Source organism: Anas platyrhynchos, chromosome 9 (genome assembly GCF_047663525.1).
Source record: "Anas platyrhynchos isolate ZD024472 breed Pekin duck chromosome 9, IASCAAS_PekinDuck_T2T, whole genome shotgun sequence".
NCBI classification, from domain to species: domain Eukaryota; kingdom Metazoa; phylum Chordata; class Aves; order Anseriformes; family Anatidae; genus Anas; species Anas platyrhynchos.
In genome coordinates, this window is record NC_092595.1 from 16,514,867 (window position 1) to 16,529,183 (window position 14,317).

Below are 14,317 nucleotides of genomic sequence, written 5' to 3' on the forward strand. Positions count from 1 at the left end.
TTAGAGGTTGAGGGGCTTGAGCTGCTGAACTGCTTTTTTGTCTAGGTTTAACTTCCCACTTTATTTGTACTGTTTCAGACTCTTGCTCTCCTGGAAGAAGAGGATGACATAAATCAGATCACAGATTATTTCTCCTACGAGCACTTCTATGTTATATACTGTAAATTCTGGGAGCTGGACACTGACCATGACCTTTATATCAGCCAGAAGGATCTGGCTAGGTACAGTGATCAAGGTATGCTGCCTGCAAGCTGCAGTGGGAGGAGGTGTTGCTGAAAATAGAATGTTCCTACTAAAGAGTAAAGCCTAGCTTTAATGCAGTTAATTTGGTGCCTCAAAAAAAATTAAGTGGAGCCATCCTTCTCTTACACAAATGCTGATTTACAGACCTAGTTTTAGGGGCTTAAACACAGAGAAATGCCATAGATACTGTTTTCCATTTGAGTAGCTAGAGAGGGAGCTACAGTGGGTCACTGCCAGAAGGACAGTCTAGAAATAATGCCCTGAAACTACCTTTTTATTTGCTGAGGGTTTTGCAGGTACTTGAACTATGGACAAGGAGGAAAAGCCCACATGAACTTTCAAGATTGCTGAAATGCAATCTTGTTGTGTATGAGAGAAATTTCAGAGGCTTCTCGGAGCTTGATGAATTTCAGTTTGCAGATGCACTCTGGAGACTGTCTCTCAAGTCCAGTCTGGAACTTTTTGCCTCAAGTTGAGCAGAAGCTAAAAATTTTCAGAGGTTCGAGTGTGATGGATAAATTAATGGGATAAAAATCCACAAAGGGTTGAATAATCCAAAGGCACTTCCTCTGGCTCAGGAAGTCTGTGCTCTGCAAGTGGTTCGAGGCTGAAAAAGTATGCTGGTAAAGAGTCACTGAACGTGTGGTTATGGTTTGTATGGGTTGTTTGCTGGGCTATGAGGCATGCCCTGCTTCAGATAGGTGCTACCTGAAACTTGGTCCCTTTGGGGAGGCTGGAGCGTGGGAGTGGAGTGTTTGTTACACAGGAGGCTTGAGAGCACTGCGTGCTGTGGAGCTAAAGGGAGAAGGGGTGGTGTGAAGGGGAGGTGTCAGTCCCTGCAGGACTGCCATACGTTGTGCTCTGCTAACAAATGTTTTGTAGGGATTTGATGTGTGGGTTTTGCTTGATAGCCGAACGCCCTTTGCAGTACACGTTGAAGGAGTCTGCTTCTATCAGTCCTCCTGCAGTGAACTGGGAGCAATACTGCCCATGTGCAACAAGCCACATCCCATACAGTTACCATACTTTCAGGATATAACAGTGCTTGGTAGGATCCAAAGGCAGACACACTGGCAGTATAATCTTTGGTTTGTACAAAATGCTGTGAAACAGAGACCTGTAAAGTGGCTAGGCAGGCAGTGTAGGTAGAGCTTTCTTTTAGCAATGGAAAATTACTTCATGTGGGTTCAGCATAAACAACTGCATGTAGTTATCCCTGTGACCTGTAGCTTCATTTTCTCTGTTTTCTTTGTTTCCAGCTTTATCGAGCAGGATTATCGAGCGAATATTCAGCGGCGCTGTGGTGAGGTGAGGAACAGTGTACTGGCTGGGAATGGAAGTGAATTTCTGTCAGACCGATTAGAAATGCAGGATACTCTCAGATCCCACTGCTCAGTACGGTTTTCAACATGGTGCTCTGGTTGGAGCTGTGTGAAAATGGAGTGGGACTTCTGGGTATCTTTAGAAATCCCACAGGATGATCCTTTACACACCTCATTGTAGAGCAAACTGTCTGTAGCCGGTGGGAACATGCAGGCACCGTGTGTTTGTGCCCCACACAGCACAGAGATAGCTGGAGAGCACTAGTACAAAGCCTCCAAAAAATAAAACAGCCCAGCACTTGCTGTGGGAGGGTATACAGCAAGCGAGGTAGCAAACGCTGTGCCTGAAGGGAAGGGAAAAGGACTGTTGCTGTAGAGTGCAGAGAATATGGGCTGAATGGGCAGTGATGTCCCATTTTCTCTCACAAATTATTCAGGAGTTTTAAAAAACGTGTTGATAACATTCTGAGTATTTAGGAGCCTTTTTTTTTTTTTTCACGTGTTTTCCAGAGGAAATGAAATTCAGAAGGAAGGCCGCATGAGTTATGCTGATTTTGTGTGGCTGCTCATTTCGGAGGAAGACAAAAGGAGTGCTACAAGGTTTGACTGATTCCTGTACCCTAATAAAATTATAAAGGAGTGCAGTTAAGTTTACAGAAACTTCTGTGACCTACTGCTTCCCACAACAGACAGCAGCTTGGGTTTCCATGATTATTAGGAAGAAAAAAACTTATTGCCAACATTTGGTCAAATCATTTGCCTTTTTTGAGGAGAAATTGCTTAAAGCAGAGTTTTCTTTTAATGTTAAGTGTCTTGGGTAGTCATCAGTCACTTCTGTTACCCTGTGTGCACAAGGTTAGTAGTGGTTTATCACTGAGGAAGTGCTTGGAGAGCAGTAGAGAGCTGTAGTTCTTCTGCAAGAACTGGATTTGTTTGGTCTCCATCACACTGCCCTACAGGTCCTGATCGCACTGACTGCAGGCAGGATGGCTCCTCACAAGGGCAGCGCCTGGCCCTTTATGTAGAAGCAGCCAGAGATGCCATCTGTCAGCACTGAGCCCCTGCTTCCCTGGGCAGAGTGCAGCTTTGTGACCAGGCGAGCTGATGGCGCAGCCAAGCTGCGAGGGCTGGCGTGTGCTGCAGTGGGGGGTCCGTGGTAGCAATAGCAGGGGCTGCAGCTCCTGGCCTACTCTTGGCTACAGGGTAACCCCTGTGAGGTCTGCCACAAATAGGAACGTTCCCTTCATGCGTGTAGCAAGTGCCTAGGAAGGGGCTGTGGGGAAACCTTATGGTGTCACTGTGTAAAACCTGCCAGTGGGTCTGGTTTGGGAGGCTATTGTGCAGAGCTGAACTAGGTCTGCACACAGTTACTAGGAGAAGGAATTTTATGAGTAAAGATGCGAAGAACTTAACTTCTGCAGCTGCCTTAAAGCACTGCCTTTTCTATAAAGGAGCCGAGAAAATCAGTGCATACCATGCCCACCTCATCAGTCACCAGGGTCACTCAGGGACAGCCAGAGTCCTGGGTTCAGGGTCGGTTGTATTCAGACAAGTTTTGCTGCTGAATTGGACAGGGACACCATGATCTGTGTGAGCCAGTTGAGCTGCAGCACACTGGGCACTTGCTACAGCTGCCTGGTGACACAGGTGATGAGCGTGGCTGCACTCACAAGTCACCTAAAAGGAGACTAACAGGAGGTGCTCTTGAGCATTGGCCTGTGCCCTCATCCTTCCCAAAGGGTATTTACATTCCTGGATTTATGCCAGCCTTTGGGCAGGAGAATTAAAGAATGGGGGTGGGGGTCGGTCACCGTGCTTTCTCTAATCCTGTCTCTTCTTTCCCAGCATTGAGTACTGGTTTCGGTGCATGGACCTGGATGGGGACGGGGTGCTCTCCATGTATGAACTGGAATACTTCTATGAGGAGCAGTGTGAACGGATGGAAGTGATGGGCATAGAACCACTGCCATTTCAGGACCTGCTGTGTCAGATGCTTGACCTTGTTAAACCAGAGAGGGAGGGTAAGTCCTGCTTAATGGGAATTTCCATGCTCTTTGATCTATGGTGGATTGAGAAAGTAATGTTACTGTGAAACCCATCTGTAGGTAGAGTCTTGTGTTAGAATCACAGTACTGTACAGAGTAAAATCTATGGCTGTTGTGCCTTAATGTTATACATAAACAGGTTTGAAATACTTCCAAGAGAGAGACCTTGTGAATGAACTTGCTGGAACTGGAGCAACACGTCTTGTATATTCCAGCTGTGGAACGTACTGACAGCCTAGATTGTGAAACTACCACCCTCCCTCACATTCTTTCACATTTTACGTGACTGTGAAAGACCTTCGTATGTGTGTGAGATTTAGGACTAATACACACCCATGTATTAAATAATGTTAAAGTTCTTGACTGAGTTGGAAGTTTTGCAATATTACAGCATTGTGGTGTTACAAAGCTGCTACAAGACAGACCAGACCAGGTCTGGTCTCTTACTGAGGAAAAACTTAGCACAGTGTCATGTTATTTTTTCTGCAGGAAGAGTAACCCTGCGAGACTTGAAGAGGTGCAGAATGGCTCATGTATTTTTCAACACCTTCTTCAATTTAGAGAAATATCTGGACAATGAACAGAGGGATCCCTTTGCAGTGCAAAAGGTATAAATCACTTTTATTTCTAAATACAGGCCTTTTCAAACCCATCTTCGGAATGAAACTGGATATAGGGAAAATCCAACTGAATATAAGAAATCCTTTTTCACAGTTAGGGCAGTTATACACTGGAAGAGGTTGCCCAGAGAGGCTGTGCATGTTCTGTCCTTGGAGAATTTCAAGATGTGACTGGACAAAGCCTTGACCCTTCCCCATTGGACCTCATAGCAAACCCTGATTTGACCAGAAGCTGGGAATAAAAATGTCCTGGGTATCTTCCAACCCAAATTATTCCACTATTCTATGATTTGATTGCCTTCACTGATCCTATTACACCAGCACTGGTAGCGTAGCACTGTGATTCTAGAGAGAATGACCTAAGCCTGCTGAGTTGCACTCATTCATCAGGCTGAAAGACTAGCACTAGAAAGGAACTTGGTTCCTTTAGAGCTGTGAGATCTGAAAACTTCAGATCCCAATTGTCTTTTCATGTCTCCTACAGAACTGCACTCATAAATAAATAGGCTACATGGGAAGATTTATTAAGTAGTGTGGTTGGATTCTAATCCTTAAAAGGGCATTAGCAATTTTTCAGTAGCCTAAACAGAACCAGAGACCTCCTTTACACCACAGGCGCCAAGGCAGATGAGCTGCCAATTTATCTAACCACAGGTGGTAGACTAGATGGAAGGCTCAGATATTGCACATTGTGCCTGGCTGCAGTCACCATCCTCTCTCCCTACCCAGCAAACATGTAAGAGGTTGTCACTTCTGTATTTTCCAGTTGTTAGTCAGACTAGTTGTAGTTCTGAGACCTGAGCTTTGTCAGCTGTTGGTGTGAAGTCCCTCCTCTCAGGTTCCCTTCACCTATCCACTGAAACCAGATAAGTACAGCTTAAAAATTTATCTTCAGAAAGCTCTTAACTGGTCAAAGTACAGTAAAGTGGTGGGGATGCCAAAATCAACTCTGGTTCCTTCCCAGATGTTCCCACATTACCTGTAAGAACTTTGTGGTTCCATAATTCTAGGCTTAAATGTATCCCAAACCAGAGCCTTTTTTTTTTTTTTTTTTAAACTGGATCATCATAAGAGCAGGCAGGTGGGAGCAGGAGGTATTACTTATCCCCCCCATCCTACAGTAAATAGCAGAGGGCCAACTATTTACAGGGGTATTATTTTGTAACCATCTCTCAAATTTCCCCAAGCTTAGCAAACTGTCAAGAGTTCCACAAATGATCAGTTATGATTAACAATTAATTAAAGATCTTAAATTACTAAGTCCCTTAACCAATTACAAAGTGCACAGATGCATGGCTTTCTGAGCCAGAGCAAAGCAAACACGCAGTTATTAATATTCAGCACTTCCGAAATGGAGAAAGCTCTGTTCGTTGGCAGTTCGGGTCACAGTCTGATATTTGTAGACTATGTGATGTATTTTTTCTTAGTCACTTATGTGCAGATGTTAAAACACTTTAATTATGAATCTTTCAATTAACATTTTTGACTACCTGTTTCTATACAGTTGCTTCCCAGAACTGGTGCTTCACACATGACCTTATTGTAAACATAGTTGTAGAGAGGTATAGACACGGTGTGCTTCACCATCTGCTCTCTTTAGGATATTGAAAATGATGGCCCTGAACCCTCCGACTGGGACAGGTATGCTGCTGAAGAGTATGAGATTCTTGTGGCTGAGGAGTCTGGGAACGAGCAGTTACAAGAAGGGTAAGCATGGGCGTCGCACTGCACTGGGGACACGCTGCCTGGCTCCAGCTGAGGTCTGGACTCTCAGCATGGGAGCATGGCGAAGCCTGAAGTGGTTGCTCCAAAAGGCACTCTTGGTATATTTGACACAAGGGGCTTGGGACATCCTGAGTTCTTTGTGGCAGTCGTTTGAATTAGCTACACACGCTACAGATGTGAAGATAGCTGAGAAAAAGGACAAAGCCTTTTTCTTCTGGCAACCATACAAAAAAAGAGCTCAAATGACTTTTGCTAGTCTTGGGCATGTATTAATCATGCACACTATCATGGATCAGAAGCTGTAGCTCTTAGACTTATGATTGTAGTGGAAACTTTGTTTTAGTCAAATAACTTTACTTTCTGCTAGACTTTATATGCCTGTTAGTCTGTGCTCTTTATAAGCTCTTTCAACATTTTAATTCATTTACCAATTTTGTTTTGATTTTTTTTTTATTTAAAACTGTTGGTTTCTGCAATATTTACACTTATGTTTGTAAACGTCTGTAAAATTGTGGACAGACCCTCCAGCTATCCTTAGAATCAATCAATTTAGGCCGAGCAGTAGCTCAAGGAATGCCGCGTGCAAGGGCATCCCACAGAGTTTCCTAATGCAGGTTTGCTGTAATTATCCTTTAGACTTGTGGCTGCGGTTGTACCTTCTTGAGAGTGTTTCTCTAGAATCTCTTTATGGTTACTCTAACACACATCCAAGGAAGTAGGTTGTGCTTTCACCCCATGTTAATCTTGTGTGATTCAGAATTTTGTCCATTTGAACAGTATTCATAGAGCCATTTAAATAAGAGTGCTGAGACAATTGCATAATTTTCAAAACTTCCCACACTGGAAACGTCTTGGATAGCAGTAGCATCTAGTAATTAGCCACAGAAATTTGCAAAGCTGTTGAGAGCTGTGTTTCCCTTTCTCCCTGTGATGTGCATCCAAACAACAAGCAGCTGCTTTGAGCTGCCTTGCCTTTTTGTGGCCTTCACAATGAAAGATGAGGTAACATAGGATGGAAGATAAAATTGTTATATTCCCTGGAGCCACTCTGCAACACCTGTATGCTTAGCACAGAAAAGAAATAGGAGTCTGCCATAAAAGCTTTGCAGGACCACAGATCACCAAACTCACCAAAAACTGAATTGGCAGGTGACGTCTCATTTTTGAAGTCTGTCTGAAACAGCTCCGTCTCTTCCTGTAAAGAGCATGTCAGCAACCTTGCTGCTTGCTTTTAAGAGCCCCTGAAAAGCTCTGTAGTCATGGCAGCAGGATTAGATCTCATTTGTGGAACACAGCAACAGAGCACGCAGGAAAAAAGGACGGGAAAAAGAAAAACAGAACTGGATGCCCAAACAAGTTTGCTAGAAAGAGGCATTGAGTTTTTGCACAATCATCATTTCTGCTGTCCTTTGAGGATGACAGAAACAGAGCGGGGACAAAACCAAGAGGATTTATGAGCTCTTAGAGGGAGCAGAAGATTTTTTGGCTACGTTAGCTGACAGAATCTGAAATCCATTATTTGTCTTGCTAATACACATGAAAATAACCATCATTCAGCAGTCACAAATGAATTATTGGGGCAGTCTGCATCACATTTCAGACTTAACTGTGCCCATAGCTTCACTGGATGGAAGGTTCCTAAAACCAGTGTCTGGGTGCCTGCAGACTTGCCCATGAGAGGAGCGCTGCTTGTGGAAGAGGAATCTCACCAAGATATAGTGGATACTCAGCGTGACCTCACGGATGCTGTGACTCTGTTGATAGCTGGTCAGACGCTGTCCACGTGGTGTTGTAAGGTAGGGGGATCTTGTGGTGTTTATTTCTGATTCCGAGTGGCAGATTGAGAAATTTCTAAGCACTGCTACGGTAAATTAAATACCTGTTGGAAAACACAAGCACAATACAATCACCAAAAAGAAGACAAGATGTCTTTTTGCTCGGAACTACCCCTTGGAGCATGCTGTTTCACTGGAAGCTTAAGGTGATCTGAACACTTCTCAGCCATGGTTCCTGGTTTACACATCTGTGTACAGCTTTTGATGAAGAGAGCCTGGTTCCTGGCAAATGCACGTGCATGTTGTTGTTTGAAGGCAGAAGCACTAGTTGAACCCGACCACAGAGGCTCTCAGAGCAAAAATGCTTTCTCGCAGCCCAAGCCGCGGCCTGCCTGGCAGCAGTGGACACTCACCAGATGCCACGTACACAGAACCCTCCCCACGGCAGGAGGCACAGCCTGGCAGGCAGAAGTGGCTCCTGAGGACTTGTGCCTGTGCAGGGGTCAGCAGAGGGAAGAACACCACAAGAAGTGGCAGGCAGTTCTTTCTTGGCGCTGCCGACACAGGGGTATCAGAGTTCGTCGCCGTTTATTGCTGCGCTCGCCCTTGGAAGACACGCTGCACCATTGCCTGGGTAACAAGCACGGCCTCCAGAACTGAAGGAAGACTTTGAGTTTCTTGGGAGTTCAGAAAATAACCTGTGATGTGCTGAGGCTGGGGAAAAAAGCTTGGTAAACGTCATTTCTCACCAACAGGAAGGGGAGGAAAGCCCCAAAGCACCATCCTCTGCTGCAGAGCATAGAACCTGACTAGCCCGAATATGCAACCAGGTGGAGATGAGAACTTGCAGGCAAGCCTCCCTAAGCCATGAACACTAAGACCTGGATATTAAACTTCAAACCAAATAAAAGAGGAATATGACAGTGTGGCCGCCGTTGTTTTCCTGCAAATGGCAAAGTGTCTTCTAAGCCAAAAGATGCTTTGGAAACCAGGGGTTTTTGAGCAAGTCTGAGCAAGCCACATCTCATTTTGGACCTGAATCTGTGGCTGAGCAACTCCATTCCTACACTGAACTATTAAGGCTACTGCAAGATACTGACAACTGTTACTAAAACTGTATTCAAATTTTAAGATGCTAAACACCAGTGAAAAGTTGTTTCAGAACCTAGGAATGAGGATGGATGGGAGCACAAAGTCATGTCAGCTGTCAGAATACTGATTACTGCCACACTGTTTTCAATGCCTTATAAACATCCTCCTTGAGATTAACATCCTGCATGTTACTGTATTGTAGCCAAATGGTTTAGTGGCCACTGAAATAACTTACCTGAAAAATGCTCTCACCAAAATACAGCTTTTAAAGACCCACCTTTTATCTTTGCAGATCATTTGAAGAAGACTATGAGACAGATGAAGTCTTATCTCCCTCTGAAACTGGAGACAAGTCAAACTAGTTATCTCAGATCTCTCAGCAAAGAGAAATGGAGAACGTGTAATCAATATCTGTCAAACTGGATAGCAGTCAGCCCCGAGACACTTAGGGACACTTAGGGGTTTTTCTTAAGTCCATCATTGGCGCAATGTGCTTTATTTTGTACACTGTAACTTGAGAACCCTTTTTCTCTTCTTGTATAACTGAAATGACATAATTTCTATAAAAAGGCTTTCTACAATGTGTTATTGTGCACGCTCATTAAAAATGGTGATTGCACCTTGTTTCCTTTATATCTTTCCATATAAATGTCCCCAGATGTGCAATAAATGCCAGCATCTAACGATAAACCAAGAACTGCATGCAACATCTACAGTGGTCATCTCTCAGTCAGTTCAGTCCTGTCTCTTTGTGACTTAATACCCGTGACATGAACTGCCAAATGAACTTAAAGGTACATCTAGAAATCTTTGAAATGCAAGTCATAATGAAGTCCTTATTTTTGCTAGTGTCCTGGAAACCAACGCACTGTGCCTGCAGAGGGAAAAAGCGGGGTTCCTTTTTGCTATTTAAAGCTTTCATAGATGATGCTGAACAAATTTTACTCATCAGTCTGTGGACAGTTGAAGTACTGCATGATATAATGTTTGTCTGAGAATTTACGACACATATTCTCCTGTGCGTGCGAGGATCTTCCCTATGAATCAGGCTAGTGTTTTGTCTCCATAAAATTACTTTGTACCATATTTACAAGAGACATCCAGCTGGTGTGCTGAAACTGCTGTGTTTTGTGTGCATCAATTCTGTTTCCTTCTTCTGCTCTTCCCATCTCTTGTAATCTTGCTAATCTGTAGCCTTCTGCAAGAGACTAAGCTGAGATCATGAAGAAAAACCATCAGCCCTAACATAACGTGGTAAATTTCTGTTAACAGAGGCATTCTTTATCTTGTAAAAGAAACAATCCCTAAATATTGCTGACTTTTTTTCCCACCCATGAAATATACCTAGTTTTGGAGAGGAAACGGTGTAACTGATGAATTCTTGCTGCAAGGACAAAACTAAACTGACTCCCTGTGGAATTCCAGCTGGTGTCTCCAGTAACAGCACATGATCTGCTGCTGGAGCTGTCCCTCCTTTCCCACTAGTAGCTATTTGTGATTCAGCACAGAGGTGACTGTAACAGTCTTCGCTGTAACTGTATCAGCCCTCACTTCTGGCTGCCATAAATGATAAAGGAATAGATTTGGGACTCACCTTCTCCGGTTTGGCAGAGGTTTCACCTGTCATACTTGATTTCAGCTATCGTAACTGTGCCCAAGCATGTAATGCTCGGTTGGTATGTGCACACCGCATTTCCTGTTGCCTCACCGAATGAATATCAAATCGTGACTCTTCGGGACATCCCTGTGTGAATTGCTGCCAGAATACCAGAGACAACTGCCAGTATCAGATCTCCGAGCAGGCAGCTCCACGTCTGCGCTAAAGGCAGAACCCAGTCAGTTAATGGGCAACTTGTATATACACGCAGACACTAGTAGCCCAGCACAGTTTGCACATAAAAATTCTAGCACAATGGTACATTAATCCCTAGATGATACCTCTTAAGTGTTATTAATAATCAAGTAAGTAATTGGCTGATCACTACAATTCACTACAATGCAGCTTCAACTTTTCCAGGAGCCTTTGAAGTGACATGCCTGCCTCCCGATGCCTAGGTGGGACGTACTGCTACCTTGTTGAGGTAACTCGCTCATCAAGATCGAAATCCAAAAGAGAGTTTTTAGTTACGCTGGGCTTAAGACCTGTTCTCTTCTCCATGAACAAAACTGCTATTTTACCTAGATGCATATATGGAAAAATCCAGGATCCTGGGATGCATTTTTTTTTTTTTAATATATTTGGGAAACTCCGGATGCCCAGGTTCTTAACAAAGGCACTTTGAGGTATCTTGCATTCTACAGTAGAAGATTTAAGGGGGTGTGAGAGGAGAGACACCACTCTGACCAAGCCCTTTAATGTGTAAGCCCCTTAAATGCCTCTTTGAATGCAACAAGAACACAAGAGCAGCTCTGCTCAACATCAGGACGTTTGAGTTACATCTCCATCATCGCCATAACCCAGAGTGGAAAAGCTTTACTAGGAAAGACCCACAAAGACCCAAATGCAGAAAAAACTAGGAATGGCTGCAGAAATGTATATAGGATGGAAGTTGCACAACTGCCAAGCATAATCAGCTCTGTCCACTTTTCACCTGAAAGAACCAAGGCAAAGCGTTGCAACTCTTTTCTTCAGTATCTGGGTTTAGAAGCCCATAACTCGTAGTTTGATGAAACTTTCAATCTTTCCAAAGACAAAGATTACTCAACGGAACAAGAACATAACCCATTCTGGGCTGAATTTGAACCTTCCTGTTACTTCAACCACTTCTCTGACAAAGTAGAGTGATTCAAACCCAATTCATGTTTTTCTAGCAGGGCAACACATCAAAGCTAATCGAAGGAATAATAATAATAAATTAAAACAAACAAGCAAACAAACAAACAACTTTACAGCAAATGTTATGCATCACATACAAAGACGAGTTACAGAAACCACCACTACTATGATCTCAAAGCAAAATGTGCAGTAATTTGTAGTATCTCCTTCTGGAGTAGAATTCCACCCTTTTTCATGTACCTGGGCAAATATATGTACAAATAATCATAACTCAACAACCACAGATCAATTAATAAATGACATATATTCTACATCCGACTTGCAACTTCCCCCTGCTTGTAGCTTCTCTGGATGGAAGGTTTCTAAAGTTGCAGCATCTAAGCATAGTACATTTGGGAACTCCTGTCATACTTTCAGAGTTTCTCTTTCTAGGATAGTCAAAACATAAAAAGAGCAGGATGTTTGCCAATACAGATACCAGTCTGTTCAACTGCAACACACACCAGTTTCAGAGGCTACAAAGCTCTCTAAAATAAAGCAACCTAGGAATTATAGCACAGAAAGCACCTGATTTTGACTCACCTCCTCAGTGCCACTTCAGATGTTGCATACTTTAAAGACAGATGGTGCATTTTTCGTTGGAAGTCTATCTCAGAAATCTATTATGAGCTGGATTCCTTTTTCCTTATAAATAGTCAGAAAAATGAGTAAAAATCAGTTTTGCATGATAAAAGAATATGTCTTTATTTGTTCCCTCTAATCTGATTTTATCTAGCAAAAATACGCCCTGTGTCCTTATAGAAAACCTCACTTCTTATTTTTATATTCACCAACACTCTCTCCCCGCAGTACTAAGACAGGAGATGTGGTTTGATACAACCACATGCGTTACTGCTCAAATGGTACTAGCCTGACTTTTTTTTTTTCTTTTTTTTCTAAAACGTCAGTAGTAATTCCTTCTCTACAGTTTTTGTCCGCAAAGCCCAGGCAGTGGCGTAGTTCCCCTTCTGCTGGTCTGCCACCAAGCGGCAGTGTTGCAAAACAGACACGGACAGCAAAAAGAAATTCCAGTCAGTCTCAGGTTTACAGAAAACATGGCAGAAAAGCTTCCTGCTTTCGTGAGCTAAGAATTTAAGAAAGCTGACTTGAAATACTCCAACCGAGGTACTGTGCTTAGTTTCTGAAACATGCCTGAAAGACCAAAAGAAAAAAAAAGAGGTCACTGAAGTGTCATTGTAACGGTGTGTACTTCTGGAGTATGGCACTTCGAAATCACAGTAACCTAGGTCTATGCAATTAAAAATGAACCTCAGTAAAGAGCGTGAGCTGCTGTAATAAAAACATGTAAACGATGCTTACCCTTTTAATCTTTTGATGGTATATGGGTGATGGTTTTAGAAACTGAATATTTAAATAATAAAGGTTCTCATACTTTGTAAAAGTAGTTTGGAGACGTTTTGTGCTGGCATGGTTTTATCTTTGTATTTTTACTTTGTAATTTCTTTTTCTTTTTGGCAAATAAAGGACTTCTGAGTTGAAGAAGTAAAACCTGTCTCATGGTAGTGGCATAGACTTGTTTTTTTTCACTTAATCTCCAGCTGCTGTCCCAAAATTGTCTTCCCTATTGCTACTGAGCTCACACCATCCAGCAAGCCTACCAAAACCAAAAAGCTAGGCTTTCTTCTATAAAATACTGTGGAAAAGAAGTCATCCTAGCACTTAGCTTCCTCACATCTTCCTCAACATGGAGCACCATCCCTGTGCAGACTTACCAAAATTCTGAAGTCCCTCATTTTAATCTCTCCTTAAAACAGACATCTCCTGGATCCTCGGCAAGTGGCATGGAAAGAAGGAAAAACAAAACAAAACAAAAAAATGATTCCTTTATATGCAAATGCTCAAGCAGAATCGCTGTGTTATCTTATGACTTCATCCATGCGACTGACAGCTCAGCATTCTTCCCATGGATATCTGTGTATTGCACACTTTTCAGTAGGGACCTCTGGTTTTCTTGAAAATACCAAATGCAATTCAATTCTAAAAATGAAATAGCTAAGACCGGACAAAGAAGATGTGCTTGCAACATGATCAGTACTATAAGAAGTATTACAGCTTTCAGAGTGAATTTCATCAGCTATGCTGCATACATCTGAAGATATTCTAAGGTATACAAAGCTGTTCTTTTTTGTTGTTTCACTCCTCAGGAAAGTTACTGTTAGCAATTCGAGTTTTTACTGTAAATATAATTTGTATAAAAAGTAATACATAAAAAATGGCTGGGGTGTGTGCTTACATGCAGTAAAGAGATGCTTTTAGTCTGGATCATAACAGAATTCTTTGCAAGGTTCATGTGCCACATCTGTATGATCTTTTTCTTCAAAGTCCATTAGTTTCACTGAACCCCAAGCTTCTTGCTGTGCAAGAAGTACTTGCCTTTGAAAGCAGGGTTTTCAGGTTTTATTTCAGACTGCTGGTACATTGCATCTCTACAAGGTTCTTTTCTGACAATTCAAAATTTGATGGTACTTGGGGGGGGGGGGGGGAGGTCACCTTCGTTCCTTTTCTGTCTTACGTACACAGGAACTCCACGATGACACAAATTGAAACAGCTGCAGAAGACAGCATCTGTTACCTGCCTCCTCCGTTTGTGGGAGTGTTTTCAAATTCGTGTGTGCGCGCAAGAACTTCTGCAGGGAGTTCAACAGTACCAGAAGAGCCT

At 42.8% G+C, this 14,317-nt stretch overlaps 1 protein-coding gene across 6 annotated transcripts in view; it reads left to right on the top strand.

Moving 5' to 3' along the window:
* PPP2R3A (protein phosphatase 2 regulatory subunit B''alpha) overlaps window positions 1-13,842 on the top strand; it is a 52,586-nt gene extending 38,744 nt beyond the window's left edge. For 3 of the 6 annotated variants that reach the window (XM_072042771.1, XM_027464015.3, XM_072042770.1), the window contains exons 8-14: window positions 79-235; window positions 1,503-1,551; window positions 2,076-2,165; window positions 3,411-3,586; window positions 4,100-4,218; window positions 5,831-5,937; window positions 13,413-13,842. In XM_072042771.1, the coding sequence (XP_071898872.1) occupies window positions 79-235; window positions 1,503-1,551; window positions 2,076-2,165; window positions 3,411-3,586; window positions 4,100-4,218; window positions 5,831-5,937; window positions 13,413-13,650 (936 nt within the window). In that variant the 3' untranslated portion in view covers window positions 13,651-13,842. Of the gene's footprint in view, window positions 1-78; window positions 236-1,502; window positions 1,552-2,075; window positions 2,166-3,410; window positions 3,587-4,099; window positions 4,219-5,830; window positions 5,938-9,114; window positions 13,151-13,412 lie in introns of those variants that run through there. The other 3 variants (XM_027464016.3, XM_013099351.5, XM_038183494.2) reach the window with 2 other exon arrangements.
* The last annotated feature ends 475 nt before the right edge of the window (window positions 13,843-14,317 follow it).